Source organism: Phocoena phocoena, chromosome 17, assembly GCF_963924675.1.
Source record: "Phocoena phocoena chromosome 17, mPhoPho1.1, whole genome shotgun sequence".
In the NCBI taxonomy this organism is placed as follows: Eukaryota; Metazoa; Chordata; class Mammalia; order Artiodactyla; family Phocoenidae; genus Phocoena; species Phocoena phocoena.
In genome coordinates this window covers 29,750,060-29,774,399 of record NC_089235.1, presented here as the reverse complement: position 1 = coordinate 29,774,399, position 24,340 = coordinate 29,750,060, and the positions used below count along the sequence as shown (strand labels likewise).

General features: G+C 35.4%; 1 protein-coding gene, 1 non-coding gene and 1 pseudogene across 2 annotated transcripts in view; 1 reads left to right on the top strand and 2 right to left on the bottom strand.

The window, feature by feature from the left end:
• WWP1 (WW domain containing E3 ubiquitin protein ligase 1) overlaps nt 1-21,812 on the bottom strand; it is a 91,416-nt gene extending 69,604 nt beyond the window's left edge. The window contains exons 1-4 of the mRNA XM_065895772.1: nt 21,763-21,812; nt 12,768-12,858; nt 3,956-4,094; nt 3,184-3,308 (exon numbers count right to left, since the gene is read on the bottom strand). Of these exons, the coding sequence (XP_065751844.1) occupies nt 3,184-3,308; nt 3,956-4,094; nt 12,768-12,837 (334 nt within the window). The 5' untranslated portion in view covers nt 12,838-12,858; nt 21,763-21,812. The remainder of the gene's footprint in view (nt 1-3,183; nt 3,309-3,955; nt 4,095-12,767; nt 12,859-21,762) is intronic.
• Nucleotides 8,296-8,405, bottom strand: LOC136137386 (U6 spliceosomal RNA). The gene has a single exon (XR_010656725.1). It is a non-coding gene; the product is annotated as a U6 spliceosomal RNA (small nuclear RNA).
• On the top strand, nt 14,389-16,976 carry LOC136136888 (eukaryotic translation initiation factor 4B pseudogene; annotated as a pseudogene).
• Nucleotides 21,813-24,340: the final 2,528 nt, after the last annotated feature.

Here is a 24,340-nt window from a genome sequence, read left to right as displayed (position 1 = left end):
GGAAAATACAGATGGTTTTATATTGGATTAGCTGAGAATTTTATTTAAGGCTACGGATGACTGTAACAATTCATACTATACCATGAAGGTTGAAAGTAAATATATTCAGAAAAAAAAAACCTATTCAAATGAATTAATCCTCTGCCCTTACCCCAAATATATCAGGAGAAGGGATACATAAAAACATGAACTTTTGAGAAAAAAATGTCAAGGCCCTGAGTATAGGAAGAAATTAGTCTCATAAATTTGAAGAGAGACATGTTCAAGTGCTAAACCAAGAGGCTGAATCAAAGACAACCAAGGATTTCATGAATTATGAGTACGTTTATAAATTCTACAGGTTGTCTAGAACCATGTTAACTTCCCATTACTTCTATTCAAAATTAAGCAATTAAGAATAAGAAAACCTGTGCTCTAGTCAAAACTGCAATTACTTCTTGCTTGAGCAATTCACTTAGATTAATTTATGTAATCAGTGAAATAAGTGACTGGGATTAATGCCCATAGGCATTTAAGTCTGCCTTTAAAGCACTATGATTCTATCACAGCTTTAAATTTTTGAAATTAATTTACTTCCCTTTTGTTATAGGCTGAATTATGTCCCCCCCAACCCCATCCCATTCATATGTTTACTATATGTTTAAGTCCTAACCTCTGGTACCTCAGAAGGTGACTTTATTTGGAAACACGATCTTTAAAGAGATAATTAAGTTAAAATGAGGTCATCACGGTGGCCCTAATCCAATATGACTGGTGTCGTTTTAAGAACAGGAAATTTGGATATGGATATACACACACACAGGGAAGACAATGTGACGATATAAGGCAAAGATGGCTATCTACAAGCAGAGAGTCTTCTGAAAAAACCAACCCTGTCAACACCTTGATCTCAGACTTCTAGCTTCCAGAACTGTGAGAAAGTACATTTTTGTTGTTTAGGCCAGCGGTCCCCAACCTTTTTGGCACCAGGGACCAGTTTCATGGAAGACAATTTTTCCACAGACTGGGAAGGTGGGGGTGGGGGTGGGGGTATGGCAAAAAAGGGGGTCCAGGCAATAATGCGAGCCATGGGGAGCAGCAGATGAAGCTTCGTTCGCTCGTCCGCCACTCACCTCCTGCTGTGAGACCCGGTTCCTAAGAGGCCACGGACCGCTACTGGTCCGTGGCCCAGGGGTTGGGGACTCCTGGTTTAGGCGACCCAGTCTGTGGTATTTTGGTATGGCAGCCCTGGAAAACTAATACACTTTTCAATTTTCAAAAGAAAAAAAAAATTACTGACTGGCTAAGGTATATAAGATGCTGCTACTACAATTTCTGAAGCCACTGACTTCAGACATGTACGAATGTTTATAAAATTTTGTTTTTCCTCTGAGCATATTCTGCTCAATTAAGTCATGAGAGATAGCTTTAAGTTTATACAATTTATAAGAGTTTCGATTCCAAGTATATAGACATTACAACCTTCCTACAAAATTACTTTGGCAGATAAATATTACAATCTTTGTTATGAAGGTTCAGTACAGTCTAATATAACAGATTTGGAAACAATCCAAATGGCAACAGTAGGAGCATGGTTTAAAAATTACAGTTTGTGATAAAACATTATGAAACTACTAAATTAGCTTTCAAAGAATACCACTGAATTACACAGAGAAATGCACATGATATAACACTGAGAGCTAAGAAGAACATGAAACTGAGTATGATCTCAATTATTATACACATACACGTGTAGACAAAAATTCATCAAAATATTAGCACTCATTATCTCTGGGTTGTGAGATTATGAGAAATAACTTTTGTACTAGAAAAGAGGTCCCATGCAAAAGCTTAATCCAGAGCAGAAATAGCATATAAATAGTTGAAACCAAATAATCAATTCTGAAATAACACAGGTTAACTGAAGTATGACATATTTATACCAATAATGTCATAGAGCCCGGAAAAAAGTACAAATCCAGCCACCATCAGACCAAGCAAGGTACTGTATGCTTACAAGACCTACTACTTATTTCTGTGACCAAGATGAACTGAATGACCAAAAGCCATGACATAGCAGGGAATTAAACTTTCAGTGCTTAAAAGAAGATTTTTTTTTTTTTTAAAAAATCACTGTACATAAAAACTAGTATGGCTTCTACATTTTCTTGACTCATAACTCTTTATGTCCAAAAACTACATCAAAAACAGATTTTTCAGTTACACATGAATGTTTTTTTGTTAAAAACTTTCAAAAAATTAACTTATCTTAAAAATCAGCATTTTAACCCTTAACCTAGCACATCTGTTAGGAGTAAGAAAACTTCTAAGGACTAAGATGAACATAAAGATTTAGAGCGGTATTAGTTTGAGTGAACTATTAGAAACCTAAATAGCAAATAATAAATTAGTTAAATCATAAACTATGAGTCCAGTTTTTAATATTCTTTGGATCACACAGTATTTTGAGAATTTGATAAAAGCAATGAACTCTCCTCAGAATCAGAAATACATGTATATATCCCCAAGTTTTTGCATAACATGATAGGGAATTTACAAATAACTGAAGCTTAAACTACTTTAAGAATCCTCACACTAGAAAAATTTAATATGATGGAAACATAATGCTCATATTGTATTTTTAAATGAAAAAAAGAATAGAATAAACCAGTAGATACAAAGAAGAAAAAAAAATTTACATCTATGAATGAGAGACCAAATTATTGGGAAGGGTTATCCTTGGATAGTAAAAATTACAGATAATTTTTATATTCCTCTGTGATTTTCTATATTCTCCATATTTTCTAAAATGAACTAGTTAGATAATAAAAAAAGAAAATTTAAGAGTTAGAATTTATTTTGTACAAACAAAATTGTTATTAGCCAAGAAACAAAGTAGAGTAGGTTCAGATAATGATCATTTTTTTCAAGTCTTTATGTATATAATAAATCACTGATGGTCACTGATAACCGGGTATACTCATGGATGGCTGGGATTATTTTGTATAAATTTGTTGGACAAAGAAATGCCAGGGTAAATATTTCCTATTTCATATAATGCTATAAACATAAAAGCAATCATAGGCAATAAATGAAGTCCTCCTTTATAAATACAAAACTTTTTTTTGCTTTTGGACTTCAGAATATTTTCAAAGTGTCTAAAATAAACTTTTAAAGAAACAAAGACTAGAACAAAAAACTTACATTTTCTATTGTGTATTAACAGAGCTTGTTTCAAATCTATTGTTGCTCTTCCTAATAAAGCATCTGCTTTTAAAGTGTGATGACTCCAAACTCGAAATTCCAATGTAGTCTGTGGGGTTACATTTCTGTAAGAGTAAAATTATAACAAATATACAGGAGAGTACGGTTTACTTCAATAATTTTGAAAAGCCATGAATTCAGTTTATTTGAGGAAAAAATATTATATGAAACAGTAAACCACCTGAATTATAAATAAAAACAAATATTTACTTTCAAGTACATTAGGACTTTAATACCCAGATTAAAAGTTTTTGTAATTAACAAACCAAAACACCAGCAATACATCAAATGTCTTATTAAGACTTCAAAATAACACAATTTCTACTCGAACTAATACCTAAAGATTTAAGATAGTTGATTGCATTGGTTATAACACTTTCACTATGCACAAATTTATAACATTATATTTCAGAAATGCCAAATGATTTTCTACCCTATTTATTTTTATAAGACAATAAGAAAAAATATCGCTATATGGAAAACATTAGTTTGTAAAGCAAAAACAAGGACTATTACGCTTCATTTCTAAATAAAATCAAAGAAACCAAAATTATTTTCATACTTAAAATTGTCTAGTCACACTAAAAAATAGCATTCCTTACTCTGAAGTCATCTTACCAAAAAAACCCAGAAAACACCGCCAAAAGAAAAACATTCCAAGAAGCACACTCTCTTTTAAAAATTTTGCATTCTTTATATACCAGATACTTACACAGTTAGCTGTTCATCCCATTTTGGATTAGAAGAACTACTGGATTTTGCTGTTTTCTTACTTTCTCCATCTACGACTACTTCTGTATATATTGCTGTTCCAAACCAGTTCTTTTTTCTTTTTAGTTTGGCACTAGAAACTAACAGAAACATGATAATCACTAGTGAATATATTTAGCCACAAAGTAGTATAAATCAATAAAAATGGAATTGTGCATCTTATGCAACTCAAACTATTTTCACTGGCAGGATGGAGAAACAATATAAAAGGGCTACTGTTAATGCCTGAGAACCATTTGACTTCAACAGCTTTATTGAAATAATTCACTTAGCATATAATTCACCCATTTAAACTGCACAACAGTTTTAATATATTCACAGAGTTGTGTAACCATCACCATAAGTAATTTTAAAACATATTAATTACCCCCAAAAGAAACCCCATATCATTAAGCAGTCACCCTCCTATTCCATCCCACTTCCTCCCCACCAGCCCTAGGCAATTATTAACCTATTTAGGCAAATAGATTTGCCTATTCTGGACAATTCATATAAATGAAATGGTCTTTTGTGACTGGCTTCTTTCACTTACCATACTTTCAAAAGTTCATCCATGTTGTTGTATGTACCAGTATTTTCATTCATTTTATTGAAAAATAATATTCCACTGTATAGGCATACCATTTTTTATTTACCCACTCAGCAGTTGATATAGACATTTGGGTTGTTTCCAGTTTTGGGCTACTGTGTATAATACTGCTATAAACATTCACGTACAAGTTTTTGTGTGAACGTATGTTTTCATTTTCTTGGCATATACCTAGGAGTGGAATTGCTAGGTCATATGGTAACTCTGTTGAATAAATGCCAGGCTATTTTCCACAGTGGCTGTACCATTTTACACACCCAGCAGCAGTGTATAAGAGTTCTGATTTCTCCACATCCTTGCCAACCATTTGAACTTAATACTGAACTGCATCAAGCATCAAGAGAAAGGGAAGTGTCTTCAGATTCAATTTGCCTATCAACTTCTCTGCCAGGCAGAATTCATAACTTACCTATCTGAAATTACATAAACTTCGGCAATTTTTTAAAAAATGCTTTTCCTAGAAAGTTGATTTCAAAAAAAGGAGGAGGTATCTGCCTTTTCAAAGAAAAACTTTAAAATCAAAATGTCACTAGAAGTTAATCATAACCCTTTACAGAAAGTGAATTTTAAACTGAATTTACCTGACTTGGAGAAAGACTTGCTTAATTTAGGCTAAGCACTTGATTTTTAAATAATTTTTACAACTACTAATTCAAATGGGGAATACATACTTGCAGGGAAAAGTAATGACTATCAAGTAGTAATAAGAACTTATCAAGATCACATCTATAATCAACTACCTATGAACACTGTGGGTCTGAGATGAGAAAGGAGAAAGCCCCCTCCATGCCATACATGTACCCCATGTTAAGAATATGAACATTAACAAGCTGATGTAAGCTTCCATTCTACTGTGAGCGAACAGTAATGTAAATCAGTAGTCACACAAATAAATCACCAAAATATGATATGAAAAACGCTGCAGCAAAAGTAGAGTATTTGAAATACGGTAGTCCTTAATTCACATTTGAAGAACAGGAAAAGATTCAAAGGAAATACTCTACTTAAGTACTGGCAACATAAAGGAATCAAAGAGTGTTCAACATTATGTCTAAAGTGTTACTCTCAGGGTCTTGGCAAAACTCACTTCCATCCTTCTCTGTTCCAAACTGCATTAAATTCAACACCATTGAAGTGACAGAAGGCACAGACCTCTCCCAAGAAATCCCCCAATCAAAGTTCTTCACTCCAAATAAAAGTCATTTCCTCAGTATATGCAGGACTTATCTACACACTAGAAGAAGGGGAAGAAGGGGAAGGCACTGCTGGATGGTGTTAAAAGCATAGGATATCTTTTCAATAAATGGTGCTGGAACAACTGGACATGCACATGCAAACAAATAAATCTAAACACAGACCTTATACCCTTCATAAAAATTAACTCAAAATGCATCATAGACCTAAATGCAAAACACAAAACTATAAAACTCTAAGATAACATAGGAGAAAATTTAGATGACCTTGGGCATGGCAATGGATGCCATTTTAGATACAACACCAAAGGAATGATCCATGAAAGAGATATCCGATAAGGTGCACTTCATTAAAATTCAAAACTTCTGCGCTATGAAAGACAATGTCAAGAGAGTGAAAACGCAAGCCAGACAGGGAGAAAATATTTGCAAAAGACATATCTGATAAAGAACTACTGTCAAAAAAACACAAAGAACTCTTAAAAGTCAACAGTAAGAAAACAACCGCATGGGCCAAAGACCCTAACAGACACCTCACCAAACAAGATATATGGATATGCATATGAAAAGCTCAACATCATATGTCATCAGGGAAATATAAACTAAAACAACAATGAGATACCATTACACACCTATTAGAATGGTCAAAATCTGGAACACTGACCACACCAAATGCTGGGGAGGATGTGGAACAACAGGAACCCTTATTCATCGCTGGTGGGGATGCAAAATGGTTCAGCCACTTCGGAAGACAGTTTGACGGTTTCTTAAAAACTAAACATAGGCTTACCATATGATCCGATAATTGCACTCCTTGGTATTTACCCAAAGGAGTTGAAAACTTATGTCCATACAAAAACCTCCACGTGGATATTTATAGCAGTTTTATTTATATAACTGCCCAAACTTCTAAGTAACCACGAAGTTCTTCAGTAGGTGAATGGATAAATGACTGGTATATCCAAACAATGGAATATCATTCACTGCTAAAAAGAAATATCATCAAGTCATGGAGAGACATGGAGAAAATTTAAATGCATAATACTAAGTGAAAAAAGCCAATCTGAAAAGGCTGTATCTTGCATGATTCCAATTATATAACATTTTGGAAAAGGCAAAACTATGAAGAGTTCTGATAAAGATCAGCGGTTGCTAGGGACTGGGGAAGCATGGGTGAGGGATGAATAGATGGAGCACAGAGGATTTTTAGGGCAGTGAAAGTACTTCGTACAATACTATAATGATGGATACATGTCATTAGACTTTTGTCCAAACCCACAGAATGTACGCCACCAGGTGTGCACCCTAATGTAAACTATGAACTTAGGTGACTATGTAGGTTCATCATTTGTAATGAATGTAGCACTCTGGTGAGGGATGTTGATAATGGGGGAGGCTATGCATGTGTGGGGGTTGGCATATCTGGAAGTCTCTGTACTTTCCCCTCAATTTTGCTGTGGTTCCAAAGCTCCTCTTAAAAGAAAAAGTGTTGGACACACCTGGGTTCATATTTTAACTCTGCCACTTGGCTAGACGTCTGACTTTAAGTAAGTCAGTTAACCTCCCTGACCCTCAATTTTCTCACACTTTAAGTAAGTCAATTAACCTCCCTGACCCTCAATTTTCTCATCTGAAAAATAGGGGAACAATAAACAGTACCTGATTCTTAGGATTGGTGAGTGAAGGGATCCAAAGTACCATTATTATCAGTGAATGCCTAGCACCCAACAATAGTGACTATTACTCTATAACTATTATGACTTACTGTATAGTATTAACTCTTCTGAGTTAATTGCAGACATATTCAAAATATATATATCCATTGTATATTTTTAATTGGCACAGTCTTCAATAATACCAGATGCTGGCAGGGTAAGGAAAGTAACTTTTAAAAACTAATTTTTAATCTCACAAGGAATTCATAACATGCTGGCAAAAATGTGCATATATAATAAATAACGAGAATACTATGATTTTAAATAACCAAAAGATAACCTCATTAATTCAAATAATTCTAATTAGTGGAATACATAAGATAGATTTTATTTTCCTATTTCATGAGTTTCCTTTGGTGTTATACCAGAATATCCTCTATTGTAAGGTTATATAAATATGGGAAATCTATCAGAAAAAGAGTCCTCTGTGCATGTTAGAATTTAATATAACAGTCCCATTCATAATAATGCCACCCCCCTAAAATCTAATAATAAACATAAGAAATGTACATACATGAAGATAACTATAAAACTTTACTGATGAACATAAAAAACTTGAAGGGAATGACATGATTATCCCTGGATTTAGAAATTTTAACACTGAAAGATTTCAATATCGCCAATTTAATACTTTTTATTTTTTTCATTTTACTTTAAACCTTTATTTTTTGAGCAGCTTAGGTTGGCAGCAAAATTGAGGGGGATTTTTCATAAACTCTCTGCTCCCACATACGCACAGCCTTCCCTGTTACCAAAGTGGTACCTTTGTTACAACTGATAAACTAAAAATACGGAACACTTCACGAATTTGCATGTCATCCTTGGTCAGGGGCCATGCTAATCTTCTTTACATTGTTCCAATTTTTTTAGTATATGTGCTGCTGAAGCGAGCACTTTAATACATTATTTTTAAATGACCTAAATGAAAACACTAGTATTGGGTTTTTTGGGGGCGGGGAGGACAGAGGAGAAGGGAAGAAAACTCTAAAATTCAAATGAAATGTGAAGAAAATTAGAGAATAAAGGCATATTTTAAAATGTAAAGTAATAATAGATTTCTCCCCCAATGTATTTCTTAAAAGTACTGTAAAATGAAAATAAAACAGCCTGACTGTGCTATAAGGGCAGAGGTGAAAAGAAAAGAACAAATAAGATGTTAGTACATGATAATGGTAGCATTTCAAATCAATGGGAAAAGATAGATTATTCCATAAATGCTGAAGCGTTTGAAAAGAATAAAGTTAAACCCATAATTCACAACACTCTAACAAAAATATGATACGTAACGTCACATTTTTTAATTTAAAAATTAAACTATTAAGGTACTACTATAAGACACTATAGTTAAAAAATTATAAATGTGAATATAACAGCCCATTAGTTTTTCAATCTCAAATCTTATCTTCTTATTCATCTTGCACACTTTGTTTCTGTCACTTTCCTGTAGAAAGCCTGAAATCTAGACTAATGAAGATGATAACACTTCTGTGTACTATTAACTCTTATGTACAGCTGCTTCTCTATAGTACACGTTATAGCATGTTATGGTAGGTAGTTTTCACTTTGGCTTTTTTCTGTTACAGTTTTGCTGCTTTCATGACCAATATTCTTATTCTTATCTGTTGCTGCCAATCAGATATGGGTTACGAACAGAAATAAGAATAAAAATATATAAGCTAGGGCTTCCCTGGGGCGCAGTGGTTGAGAGTCCGCCTGCCAATGCAGGGGACACAGGTTCATGCCCCGGTCCGGGAAGATCCCACATGCCGCGGAGCGGCTGGGCCCGTGAGCCATGGCCGCTGAGCCTGCGCGTCTGGAACCTGTGCTCCGCAACGGGAGAGGCCACAACAGGGAGAGACCCACGTACCACAAAAAAAAAAAAAAAAAAAAAATTAAAGAAAAATCAATACAGAGGTCACTGTTACCTAATAAAAGGAGCAACAACCTAAGACCTTGGTTGGTTTCTTATTACTAATGGAAGGCATTTAATCTGATTCTCAGTTCCTTCCTTGGTAGAACTGGAGTACATATTTATTACATAAGGTACTGTTGGATCAATAAGATTGTGGATTTTAAGGTGTTTTGTAATTTAAAAAACCAGATCAACAAAATGAAAGAAAGGCAAAGGCAAGGAAAAAAGAGAGGAAAAGCAAGGCACTAAAACCTGGTACCATTTAGCACAGGTCCAAGTTTGGTTTCCCAAGAGCATCACTGTATTTCAAAGGAGAATAATAATTGATATGTGAAATGATAAATACTGTGGAGGCACTATCTTGGCTAATTACATTCCTTTGGTCCATACCTATTTTCCAATTGGTTCTCTAGACTTCGGTGACTCTATTGGCTACCTGATAGCTTCTCTGTAAGTTGCCTTTTGGCTCAAATCAGCTAGATCAGGTCTTTGCTACTTCAATTAAGTACTCATACATTAGGTAAAGAACAGGAAGAAAGTCACACCTCAGATATGTAGGCCACAGGTCCTGCACAAGCAACACTGTAACCAAATATAGGGCTCTAAGCTTATGTAGAGCAAAAGCAGAAGTATTAGAAATTACACTTATAACTGGTTCTTAAGTGCAATACACATCAGAATCACCAGGAAATTGCTTCAAAACATGTAAGTTCTCAGTTCACAGAAAACTAAATACAAATATCCCTTAAACATGGCTCAACCTCACTTATAATGAGAGAAATGATATTTAAAATGACACGATACCACTTCTGACCTGTCAACATACCTGACAGCATATCTTGATGAGGCTATAGGAAAACAGGCATTCTCATAGACAGCTGGTGGGAACACAGAAATAGTACAGATCCTATGGAGAGGAACTTGGCAACATAGTTGGCCTTTGACCAACAGGGGTTTGAACTGCGTGGATCCGCTTACACGCAGGTTTTTTAAAAATAAGGACATACCGCAGTACTACACGATCAGCGGTTGGTTGAATCCATGGGTGTGCAACCATGGACACTGAGGGCTGACTGTAAAGTTATACACGGATTTTCAACTGCACAGGAGTCAGCACCCATAAACCCTGCAGTTCAGGGATCAACTGTGATTGACATTATTACACGTGCTTACTCTCTGACCCAGCAATCTCATTCTAGGATTCTATCCTAATGACACGAGCAAAAATAAGAAATGACATTCGCACGAAGCTCTTTACTGTAGCATAGCACTATCTGCAATAACAAAAGATGGTACCCAATGTCCATCAATAGGGGGCTAGCTGAATTAATTTTGGTATATCTAGTCAATAGAGTGCTGTGTAGCGATAAAAAGGTGTATGGAATACCCTGCTATGGATATTACTCCAGGATATTACTGTTAAATGAAGAAAAGCAAGGTGCAGAAACTAGGTGCTAAGAACTAGAGGGTTGGGAGGAGAGATGTGAATACATACACTGTGCATATCTGCTTATATTTTCAAAAAGAAGAAATGGAAGGATAAATGAACATAAATAAAAACGTTTACGAAAAGGGCAAGGGAGAGACGGGGGAGGAATGGGATAAAGTAGCCAGACTTCTCCAAATATACCTTAATTTAATAATTTTGACTCCAGAACTGTATAAATGTTTTATATGGTGATAAAACAAAATTAAATAAAAAGTAAATAACTAAAAGCAGTGAATCTAACTAGTCCAGTTGGTGGCATAACCAAATAGAAAATTAAGTTACTTTGAAACATGGTACTCTGACTATACATCCTAAGGAGGGGAAGCTCACAAAGAAATCTTAAAACTGTGATGAGTGGGCCTGTTACTTTCGGTAATTTTAACTTTGCTATTCTGTGTATGTTAGGATAAAACAGATATAACTGTGTTAACGTCATTTAGAATTAAAATTCTGAGGTTAAGAGAAAAGAGATAGAAATATAAAGTCAAATGAAGTAAAAATAACTTTTTGCTCCTTTTAGTGGAAAATGGTTACTTAGAGGCTATAGCTATTATTTTGAATTGCAAATATCAGCATGAACTCAGGATTTGTTTTTTGCTTTCTAAGACAATAAACATTTCCTAGCTCTTGTTCACTGAAAACTCCTAGAAACAACTGACCTCACAGTAATGAGTACCATGGGAATTACAGTATATCTCCTTCTTATTCTAAGCTCAATCCTGCCCCTCCTAAGGCAAATATTATTACTAATGTTATAAGCATAGAGGCACATAGAAACACCCCTCCTTTTTCACACCCATATGGTCACATACTAAACACACTATTCCACAACTTGCTCTTTCACTTAACAATATTATCTTAGAACTTGGCTCTTACTGGTACACGTATTCATTTATTTCATGTCATTGTTTATCTAGAATTCCACTGTCAGTCTTTTGCTATTAAAAACTCTCTCTCACTCTCTCTCTGTTACTTCTACTAATTTATCTTGTAGATATTTATATATAAAAAAGCTATATACATATATTATATATGGACATTATTTATATGCATAAATAAATAATATAAATACCTACAAAATAAATTTCTACTAGTAAAATTGCTGGTTTAAGGACCACTCCTTGAATCATTATTCCAACTAGCTAAAATAAATTGTCTGAAGTCACCTAAAAAAAGGCTCTTTCATGCTTTTACATATGCTGTTCCCTCTCTCTCTCATGCTTTTAGCTGCCAATCTAATTTGAAATGAACTCTGAGCCCTCCTACAAGAGTCAAAGTGTTACCCTCTGTGACTCTTTCTCTTACCCTATTCTCCTAGATCTATAGGCCATCTCCAATCCCAAGCAGACCTATAACACTCTCCTCTAAGCTCTCATTGCATCCAGTTAATGATCACTTTGCATGGTAACTGTCCATGCAAAACAAATTCTGTCTCAACATTATATAGTAAGTTCCTGGAGTACTAGGGCCTGTGTTTTCATATACAGAATTCCACTTAACAAATATTTGCCCAATGATTAAATGAATAGCTTAAATGGATGAAAAAAGGCTTTTAGCATCCTTCTCCATCCTAATAATCATTTAAGGACCAGCTCAATGGTGTTTATTCCAATACACAAATTCTCCCACCACCAGAGGATATAGCTTCTCTGCATACAGCACAGGTTCAATAAATACTTACTGAATACATAAAATATTTTTAGAGGGGTTCTAGCTTTGAGGCCTATTGCAACAAATACACCATGGCATGAATCTAAAAGAAAATATACTTATGAAATAAGTCTGCTGAATTAGGTATTAAAAAGAAAGTTTCATCAAGGAACTACTATTTTAAATTATTGTGAAAATAACTTACCAGTTACCTGTAACTGTAACCTTCCACTGTCATTATTACTAGTATCAGACCTTGGTGAAGCAGTGGCCATGTCCCAAAATTCAGCTTAAACCTACAAAAAAGTTAATTTATTCATATATTAGAGATTATAATTTTCAATATGATTAACACTGTTTACTTGAATTAACCAAGAAACCACACTTAACAGAATATTTTCAACCCATCACATGTTGATACAGCCACAGCTGTCCCCCATTTAAAATTAAGACTTATTATTATTTTAAGAATTACAAGAGAATATGGCTAAGTAACCATATCTGGGTCAACTTGAGCAACAAAATAAATGATGGTACTAAGAATCCAGGGTCATGTGTTGATTTATAAATCAAACAAACACATAAATAATTTTATATGTTTATTTTTACATATTATATAATATTATACAGTATTAATTTACTACCTGAACCACCTAAGTAAACTGTCCCTTTAGTCTTTAATACTTTAGTATGTATTTCCTATGAATAAAAATATTCTCACAATACAATACAATAATAGAATTCAGGAACTTAGCTAGTACATTATTATCTAATATACAGTCCATATACTATAATTTCATCACCTGTCCCAACAATGTCCTTTATCATAATCTTTAAATACAGTACCTAGAGCAGGTTTATATATTACATTAAGTTGTCATGTCCCCAGTAAATCCTGCATGTTTCTTTTTATAGATAATTTTTTTCAAGTTCTGTTTCACTGCTCCACCCAATTTTTAGTTTTTAAATAAAATACAAAGCAGCTTTCTTCTGCATGGTAAATATTTTAAGGCTAACCTTCTATACACTACTAACATAAAGTAGAACATTCAGGGCAAGATTGAGAAATATTAACAAATATGTTTCTTACCCTTTATGAACTTTACATATTATGATTATTAAACAAACTTTTAAAAATTAGTTTTAGCAATAAAAGATAAAATAAAACATGGTCAAGCAAAGAGACTATGAAAATGGCACTGCATATCTGAAAAAGAGTCATATAGAATTTGTTTAAACTCTTCATTTTAGAATAGTTTCAGATTTACAGAAAAGTTGTGAAGATAACAGAGTTCTCATATACCCTATACCCAGTTTCCCCTACTATTAATTTTATATTAGTATGCTACACTTGTCATAATCAATGAACCAATATCAATATATTATTATTAATTAAAATCCATAGTTTATTCAGATTAGACAGAACTTAAGAATCAGTAAACTTGAACATAAACCTAAAAAAATCATTTAGAAGTAATGCTGAAATAAACAGCTTGAAAATATGAAAAAGAAGCTAAAAGACGTGAAAGATAAAATGTGACCTGAAATATATTTCTACTCATAATCTCAGAAAATGAAGAAAGAGGAGGTCATACCAGGAGGGAAAATGACTTAATTTTCTGGAGCCATGAAAAACATTTATTCACAATTCTAAGAAATACAATATATATAAAAGAGGCAGGATAAACATAAAGACATTCACATTTGGACACAAAGCAGTCAATCTGCAGAACACCAAAAGAGAGCATGTTAAAAGCAGCCAGAGAGAAAAGTGATTACATATAAAAGAAGAGAGTAAAGTGATAGCAGAATTCTCAACAGCAGCAATGGAAGCACAAAAGGTAGAACAAGCATCTATGTGCAAAGAACTGAGACAAAAATTATTCAACCACTAAAACTCTCTCTGGGACACAGAAGGCATTAAGACTTTGCCAGATAAACCAAAAGAGAGTTTACCGGCAGCAGACCTTTACTTCAACAAAATCTAAAGGACATGCTTCATAAAAGAGTAAAATTACACACAAGGATGATCTGAGATGCAAGAAGGAAAAGACGAGTAAAGAAATTAGTAAGCATACAAATAAATCTAAATAAACATTGTCTGAATAAAATGACAATAACAACATCTTATTATGGTATTTAAATAAAACCCATATAAACCGTTCAAATATGGAATAAGGAACAGAAGCATATAACGGAGGAGCAGGGTAGGATGAGAGAGGATAGGAGTTGATGATGTAAATTCTTGCATTGTCCAGCAGAGGGATTATGATCTGGTTTAACTTTAGCCTATATATTAATAGTATGCCAGCAGAATTTCAAGGGTAATCATAAAAGAATAGAAATAAGTGAGTGTAATTTCCAAACTAGTAGAGAAGAGAATACAATTAGAAAAAAAAATCAATTCCCAAAAAAAGGCTAGAAAAGGAAAGAAAAAAAAAGGCATAAAGCAACCCGGACTATCAGAAAGCACAAAGAGAGTTCAAATATAGAAATAATCACAATAAATGTATACGGACAAATTCAAAAGTAACACAAGAGACACCTACAAAATAAAGATGCTGATTGGATGAAAGCAAAAATATGGAAAAGGACATATTAGGCAAATATAAACAAAAAGAAAGCTGGGATTAGTTATAATAGCAGAAAAAGAGCATTATTAGGGAGAACAAAGAAAATGATACAAGATCCAATCTAGTAAGTAGAAATAAAACTCCAAATTTGCATGCTTAAAAGAAAAAAAGCCTCGTTTTGGTTCTTTCCCCTAGCCCAGCAAAGTGACCTGAGCCAAGAAGAATGGGAACCCTATCTCCCTAACAGGCTTACAGGCTGAGGATGGTAGTAACACTGGTGTAAGCAGCATCTATATCCCCAAACCAGTCAGCTGGACTGATAGAACAGATGATCTGGAGGATGTTTCAAGCACTTGGCACAGTTAGGATGACAACATGTATAAGGCACCTGCAACTAACCAATACATCCTGCCCACTGCTCCACAGGCTGCCTGGGAACCAGAGCCATTTCCCCATCTGCCACCCTACACTGCTTTTCTGGGAAACCCAACTTGTGATAGACCGAAGTCTCCATTAAGGAATTCTTTAGAGGATTAAGTATCAGTGCAGTGTATTTACCACGCGAACCCAGTAATCCAGAGAGGTTGAAAGGTTTCAATAATGCTGAGTTTGAGAACCTGGAGTCCCTGCTCTGTGTCCTCAACCTCAATAAAAAAATCTCTAGGTAACAGAATTCCAGGGGACACTGCTAATCAAGCACAGGAAAAAGACAAGGATGATCATTCTTTTGGCTGAAAAAGAAATCAGCTTTCTCACAAAATCGATACAGACTGGAGAAAATGTCCTGCCATAGACAGCTTGGATTTGACTATCCACCTCGGAGAGGTGAAGAGAGCTTTGAAGGCAAACACTGTGATCACTACAGAGGCCAGGGCTGCTATCATGACTAAGGCAGCAGAGACCATGGTAGATAAACAATGGCAGAAATACAAGTCATAGTGGGTACTATAGGGATGACGACTACAGAGGAAGCAGGACCACTGGGAAGATGGATAGACAGGACATTCAGTCGTGGAGCACCAAAGACAACTGCTCTCCAGATGATTACAGGTGTGATGATAGAGGACCCTCCCAGAGACCCAAACTGAATCTAAAGCCTCAGAGTACTCCTAAGGAAGATGACTCCTCTGCTGGTACTTCCCAGTTTAGTCAAGCAGCTTCCATCTTTGGAGCAGCAAAGCCTGCTGACCCACCTGTGAGACAGCAAGTAGAAGACCAGCTACAGAAGGAAAGGGAGAAATCACAGCATCAGTTCGATGAACCAAAACTAGAATGACAGCCTCAGGAGAGACACCCAAACTGGCAGAGTGAAGAATATTTAGAACAGTAATGGTCAAGGACAGGAAGTGCGTCATCTCAGATTGGGACCTTGCCACATCTGCCAGAAGTCAGACGGGGATGCATGAAGGAGAGAGAGTGAGATGTCTCTGGAAAATGAAATACTCACTAAAGCAAAAGACTGTCACTCTCCAACTTCTAAGCTTCCCAAACCTGATTAGCTACTAAAGGTAATGCTGGCCCCTCCATCAACAGAGAATGCTTGGGTGAAGTGAAGTGCTAATCTTTCTGCTTGATCTCAGAGCTCAAACATAGAGCAGCAATCCCCTACAAGTGATGGAGGAAAAGTCACTCCAGCTCAACACCTCAGGAAGAATCAACCTGGAAAGATGAAAATAAAACAGATTTGGTGAGTGTCCCAAAAGGTGAAAGTGGGAACTCAAGCATGGACCAAGAGATGAAGGAACAAAGACTAATGGAAGAAGTCTGAAAGGAAACATAACAAGGATCAAGAACTCCAATCTGCAGCTGAGCCAAAGAACCCTGAAGAATCCAGCCTCTGAGTTCAGTACTGTGAGTATGCTGCTCTCCCAGTTGACAGTGAAAATTAAAATAGAATTCTACATACTGTGCTTTCTCCTAGTCTCTCTTTACCATGGAACATTTCTAAGCAAATCAAATCTCTATCCATACAAGGCAAAATAAAATTCACCATCTCCTGGGGGGAGAAAAGCCTCCAAAGATTGTTAGAACCACAGAAAGAAACTGACAAATTGACCATTGCCTTGGGCGATTTCAACACACACTAATTTTCCATGGATCAAGTGGACCAAAACAGATGAAACTATTTGCAAAGCAGAAATAGAGACATGATGAAGAGAATAAACATGTGGACACTAGCAGGGGAAATGCGGGGTGGGATGAATTGGGAGATTGAGATTGACGTATATAAACCGCTGGGTATGAAATAGATTATCTAGTGAGGAACTGCTGTATAGCACAGGGAATTCTACTCGGTGCTCTGTGGTGACCTGAATGGGAAGGAAATCCAGAAGGGAGGGGATATGTGTATACATATGGCTGGTTCACTTTGCTGTGCAGCAGGAGCTAGCACAACACTGTAAAGCAACTATACCCCAATTAAAAAAAAAATTTGAATAAAAACAAAATGATTAACAAGCAGGATTTAATTAACAGAACCTTACACCCAATTACTAGAAAATAAACATTCTTCTAAGTATATATGAGACATACAGAAAAATAATACACACACTGGGAGATAATGAAAATGTCACTAAATTTCAAAGAATATGTATCATACTGTTCCCAGGCTCTGATCAAAATGCAATTAAGTTAAAAATCAATAATGAAAGATAAATTTTTTAAATACAAATAGAAAATAATAACACTTCTAAATATTTCATGAGTCATCAGAAACCACATTGGAAATTTTTCTAAAAATACTAAAAACTAAATGATAAAAATACCACATACAAACATTTTCGGAATACAGTAAAAGTTATACTTAGAGGCAAATCTATAGCCTTAATGACTTATACTAGGAAAAGAAGAAAGGCTGAAAATGAATGAGTTGACAGGCCAGTCTGTTAAGTTAGAAAGATAATCACGAGTAAATCCAAAGAATGTAGGAGATAATAAAGAACAGAAACTAATGAAGTAGAAAAAAGGTAACAGAAAGGATCAACAAAATCATTGTTCTTAGAAAACACTAAAACAAATAAATGCCTGGCAAGACTGAAGAAGGGTAAATAAAATGAAACAACATAAAGAGTCCCCCAAAAGACCAAGTATCTAAGGACATACTCAGGTAACAGATGTAGCAATGCAGATCTGTGGGAAAGGAGGGACAATTAAATGGTCCTGATATTATCAATATGGAAAGAATTAAACTGGATCTCTACCTCACATCATATACAAAATCAATTCAAGATGGACTAGTGATATTATATGAAAGGCAAACTTTAAAACTTTAAGAAATTACAGCAGAAAACTGTTGTTCTGTGTCCTCCCAGAAGGAAAGATTTCTTAAACAAGCATACTAACCAAAGAAGAAAAGAATGAGTATTTTAACTATGTGGAAACTGAGAACTTCTGTTTACCATAAAACATCATTAAAAAAAAAAAAAACCTAAAAGACAAGCCACAAACTGGGAGATATTTACAAAACTTAAAACTGATTAAAGATTATTATTTAAACTATTTAAGAACCTCAAATAAACACAAAAAATAAAAACACAGGAAGCAAATGGGCAAAAAAACCTGAACAGAAATTTTATACACAGGAAACTTGTTTGGCCAATACGTATTTTAAAAGATATACAATCTCATTATTCATCAGAGAAATACTAGCTAAGACCACATGAGATATTATTTTCAAACTCACTAGAATGGTAATAACTAGGAGTTTTGACAGTACCAAATAACGACAACAACAACAACAACAAAAATGGAGCAGTGGTGGCTCTTACACACTGCTACTAGGTGTTTAAATTGGTAAAGTCCTGCTGGTAGGTGTTAAATTTGGTAAAATTGTTGGAAAACAAAGTTGAACATTTGCATGTCCTTCAATAAGCAATTCTAGATACATACTATAAAAATTTTTGTACTTGTGTGCCAAGTATAAGCATTCTTCATAATAACAACAACAAAAATGCTCAAATGTCCACTGGTAGAACAATGGTTAAAAGAATTAGGCTAACACACAATGGAAAAGTAGTGAGAATGAATGAACTATATAGCTGTAAGCAACAACATGAATGTATCTTAGAAACACAATAGTAAATGAAAAAAGACAAACAGGAGTTCTAGGTATTAACATCTTCCTCTCACTTAGTCCCACCTCCAAGATTTAACGTTCTACGTTCTACATTGAGCATCAAGAAATGCTTCCAACTCCTAATGACAAAGAAGAAAGAAATGTATTCTTCTGGCGGTTATCATGGCCTCATCTTTTGCTATGCATTTCTTTTGAAAATGCCATGATTCCATGATTGAAAAAAAATCCAGAAACATGGGGGCATTGTGGATCCTGAGTCTCAAAAGCTTATACTATCAATAAACAATTGAATGAAGCCCACTGAAGAACTGCTGAGGTCCAAAGGGCAACCAAATGACAAGCTGTGACTCTTCCAAGGAGTACACTATCAATCTAACTGAAACACTTCTGCCAAACTCAAGAAATTAGTGTGTGGAAATACACCTGCTACACTCTGAATAAGGAGCTTTCTTTCATATATGGTAAAACAATATCCACACAGTACAAAAATAAGTCTCCATGATTATTTTCTTGTCATAAATATGAATATGCATTCTGAGATTTTTCTATTATTTATGATGGTTGAATGTTTTCTTTGAAATGTATAAAGATTTATAGACATTTCTCTATAATAAAATACCATTTGTGCAAGCTTTAAAAAGACTCAAACAAAACATTAAACTCAAAACAAAGAACTATATTTGTGGTAATACTATTTTTAAAAAAGAAATTTAAAAAAAATTCAAAATAGCAGTTACTTCAGGGGTTGGAGAAAGACAGGATTTTGGGGTTACAGAGGTACTACTCACAGGTAGCTCTTTAACTGTGTTCGTACTGACCTAGTTCTAAGTCGAATGGTTGGTTCCCAAATGTTTGTTTCTATTATTAAATTCCATATGTTACATATAATCTGGAATTGGCATGTTCAAATTACAGAATTTTTAAAAATGTAAAGAATGCATGGAAGGCAAGGAAGTAGATACAGGAAAGTGTAGAGCACTAATTCATCAAATGTTGTGGTAAGGGAGTATGTCTGCAGCCTAAGAAGAAGAAAGAAAAGCTAGAGCTTTCATACAGATGATGTGTAATTAGTCTTCCACGAAAAAGGCACTTCTTCCTCTGAACAGTAAATGACGGACCTAAGGATAAGTGAAGATAAGAATTCATTTGGAGGTAGATTAAAAGAAAATTGAGGGACTTTATTAGTGAATTAGACAGAAAGGTAATTGCTGAGGTTGAGAATAAGGTACATAAAAAAAATTGTAAAGTTTAAAATGCCGTGCAGACTGGGAAAATGCCAACTAAGCAAAAGATTGTTTGCTCTAACAGCTCAAAACTTTTTCTGTGCCCAGATTCTCACCTCCAAGCTACTTCTCCCTTTGTCTTATATAAACCAACCCTCAGACTCAAGACTGCATGCCTCCAGTCACCAATAACTGCAAATTTAAACTGCAAATGATAAAGATCCTTCAAAAATGGTGCTATTTTGCCTTAAAAGGGAAGATACACAGCAAACAAAATCATCTACTTCAACATGCAATTAGTTCACACTTCATTTAATAACAAAGATGTTATGGCACTTAAAATACATGTAATGTACTGTTTATACATTCTTTTTGTAATGTGATAATTTTTATTGAAGTATAGTTGATGTACAATATTATATGTTACAGGTGTACAGTGTAGTGACTCATAATTTTTAAAGATTATACTCCATTTATAGTTATCATAAAATATTGGCTGTATTCCCAGTTTGTACAAATATATCCTTGTAGCTTATTTTATACATAATAGTTTATACCTCTTAATCAATCCCCTGCCCCTACATTGCCCCTCCCCCTTCCCTCTTAACAACAGTAACCACTAGTTTGTTCTCTATGAGTCTGTTTCTTTTTTGTTATACTCACTAGTTTGTTGTATTTTTTAATTCCACATATAAGTGATATCATACAGCATGTCTTTCTCTGTCTGACTTATTTCACTTAGCATATTACCCTCCAAGTCCATCCGTTGCTACAAATGGCAAAATTTCATTCTTTTTTATGGCTGCATAAAATATTCCACTGTATTTATATGCCATATCTTCTTTTTTTTTTTTGCGGTACATGGGCCTCTCACTGTTGTGGCCTCTCCCGTTGCGGAGCACAGGCTCCAGACGCGCAGGCTCAGCAGCCATGGCTCACGGGCTCAGCCGCTCTGCAGCATGTGGGATCTTCCCGGACCGGGGCACGAACCCGTGTCCCCTGCATCGGCAGGCGGACTCTCAACCACTGCGCCACCAGGGAAGCCCTATGCCATATCTTCTTAATCCACTCATCTGCTGATGGACACTTAGGTTGCTTCCATATCTATATATTCTTTTATCTGAGCATTATAATAACACTATATGAGTAGGGAGGTACTATTTCCATCTTATAGATGAGGAAACTGTGGCTCAGAAGTGTTAAAGATCTATAACCATATTTTTTATGACAACGTATTTCTCAGTCTACATAGGTATAATAAACTGTCAGCATGTATGGAGTTTAACTCCTAAATACAGTTTTAGTTAAATAAAGTTGTTAATCACTTACTTTGTACCAGGAACTGTTCTAGATACTGGAGATAGAAAGATGAGTAAGACACGATTCCTTCTTTCAAGGAGCTCATAGTCTAGTGAGGAGACAACCTATAAACAAATAAACAGCTTTCAGTGTGACAGTTACTAAAATAGATGCAAAATGTCAACTAGTACATCTGAGGTTCACAAGAGAAATGGATAATCCAACCTACAGGAATCAGGAAAAGGTTCACAGAGAAGGTAACCTTTGAATGAACTGTGTCTTAAAGTATAATTCTTCAAGAAAGAATTATGGAAAGTATGGAGCGCTGGAGAACTATTGGTAAGGTTGGTGCAAAGTGATGAGGCCAACAGGCAAACGGTAATCTAAACTGTATAGGATCCTATGGGATAGTTCATATGGTATCTAAAATATACCAAGCACGGTAGTTTAAAGCTTATCCTGAAGGTAACTGATAGACACTGATAGGTTTCCACAGCAAGAACTGCATTTTAGAAGAATAACCTTGGTAGCAAGGGTCTAGATTTAAAATAATCAGTTTAGGGCCTCCCTGGTGGCGCAGTGGTAGACAGTGCACCTGCCGATGCAAGGGACACGGGTTCGTGCCCCAGTCCGGGAAGATCCCACATGCCGCGGAGCAGCTGGGCCTGTGAGCCATGGCCGCTGAGCCTGCGCGTCCGGAGCCTGTGCTCCGCAACGGGAGAGGCCACAACAGTAAGAGGCCCGCGTACAGAAAAAAAAAAAAAAAAAAAAAATCAGTTTATCTGAACCAGAGCACTGGTAATGTGAAGGAAAAAACTCAGCATATGTATAAGATCTCTGACAGATGATTATGGGATAGCTGAGGCTTAGAAAGAAGAAGGATTCTGAACAACCGAAATTTCCCACTTCACTATCTGGGTGGGTGATGGAGCCATAACCAGGATAGGGAACAGAAGTGAAGCAAATTGTAGGAGACAATATGGCTCAAAGTTTTCAAGAGCCAATTCTGCAGTTAGACTACTTGAATTTCATTTCCAATTCCGCCACTTAACAGCTGTGTGACCAAGTGTGACAAAAGAAAAAACAAAGCCTGAGTTTTAACAAACTTTAAAGTGAATTGGTTATTCATCCAAATGAAGTTAGGTCATAACCTATGCCCAGAGGATATGGCCAGTTATACGTAAGCTGATTATGTCCAGCTCAACCCTTTAAAAATGCCACAAAGTTGAATATGGGTTCATTATTATTCAACTGCAAAGAACAGAGTAAGAGTCCTGAATGTAGATAATAAAATACATTTCCAGTCCTCCAAGGTTACAGACCTATCAACTCCTCACTTAGAAGGTACATCTTAATTGTCTGCTTACTTCATGATGTCATTCTTAAGTCAGAAGCAAAATTTTTAAAAAAATATCAAAAGATCTGATCCATTTTGCATACTACGCATAGCATTAAAGATTGGAAAAGATAGAGAAATATCATCATATATCTAACTGCCTGGATCAATTAATAAACATACTGACTGCCTAGTCTGTAAAGTGGGTATAGCAAGGACACAAAAATGGTACAAGACAAAGCCCCCATTTCCATACGGGTACTCTAGTTTTAAAGATGATATTAATACACAGGTAACATCTCAGTAACAAGACAGGATGGTACATACCAGTTGCTAAAGAAGTTTAGTCCAATGAATGTGGAACTTGAAAGGTTAGAAAGCCTCCATTTAGACAACAGCACAAAATTTAAAATTCAGTGAGTGTGGCAAAGATAAAGATAGATGAACAAAGCCTCCCTCTCCCTAAAATATCCAAGATTCAACAACTCTAAAGTAGAAAATAAGTATTTCATAAAATCATAAACTAGGGACTTCCCTGGTGGTCCAGTGGTTAAGAGTCCACCTTCCAATGCAGGGGACGTGGGTTTGATCCCTGGTCGGGGAACTAAGATCCCACATGCTACGGGGCAACTAAGCCCACATGCCACAACTACTGAGCCCGCCCACTCTAGAGCCCGTGTGCCACAACTAGTGAGCCCCCATGCTCTGCAGCCCGCGTGCCACAACTAGAGAGAAGCCCACGCACAAAGAGCCTGCTCACCATAATGAAGATCCCGCGTGCCTCAACTAAGACCCGACGTAGCCAAAAAAAAAAAAAGTACCAAAAACTTACCTCTTGAAAAAAGAATAAACTACAAAATAGGGGATTTAATTTTAAACAATAAAAGAATATTACTTCTATACAGAGATCATTTATAAAAATATACTGTTGATCATTTCAATGAATTTATAAAACAGGACAGTAAACAACTCATTCTGATTTGCACAGGACCATCTAGGTTTTGAGTTCTGCTTCTTGGGAACCTCTCATTTCTGGGCACACTGAGATCTTTTACTAAGGGTAACCTTAGTAAACAATGTAATGGCTCTAACTGCATAGACAGCTTTTTGGATGTATCTCAAGGGCATTTTTCTAGTGGAATCCTGTTATAATAAAGCATAATTCTGTTAGACTTTACAATTTCTGTATGACCTAAATATTCAGAAATGAAAAATCAATTTTATAGGGACTACTCATCATTAGGCCTCAATTTCACAACCCTGGGGACTACA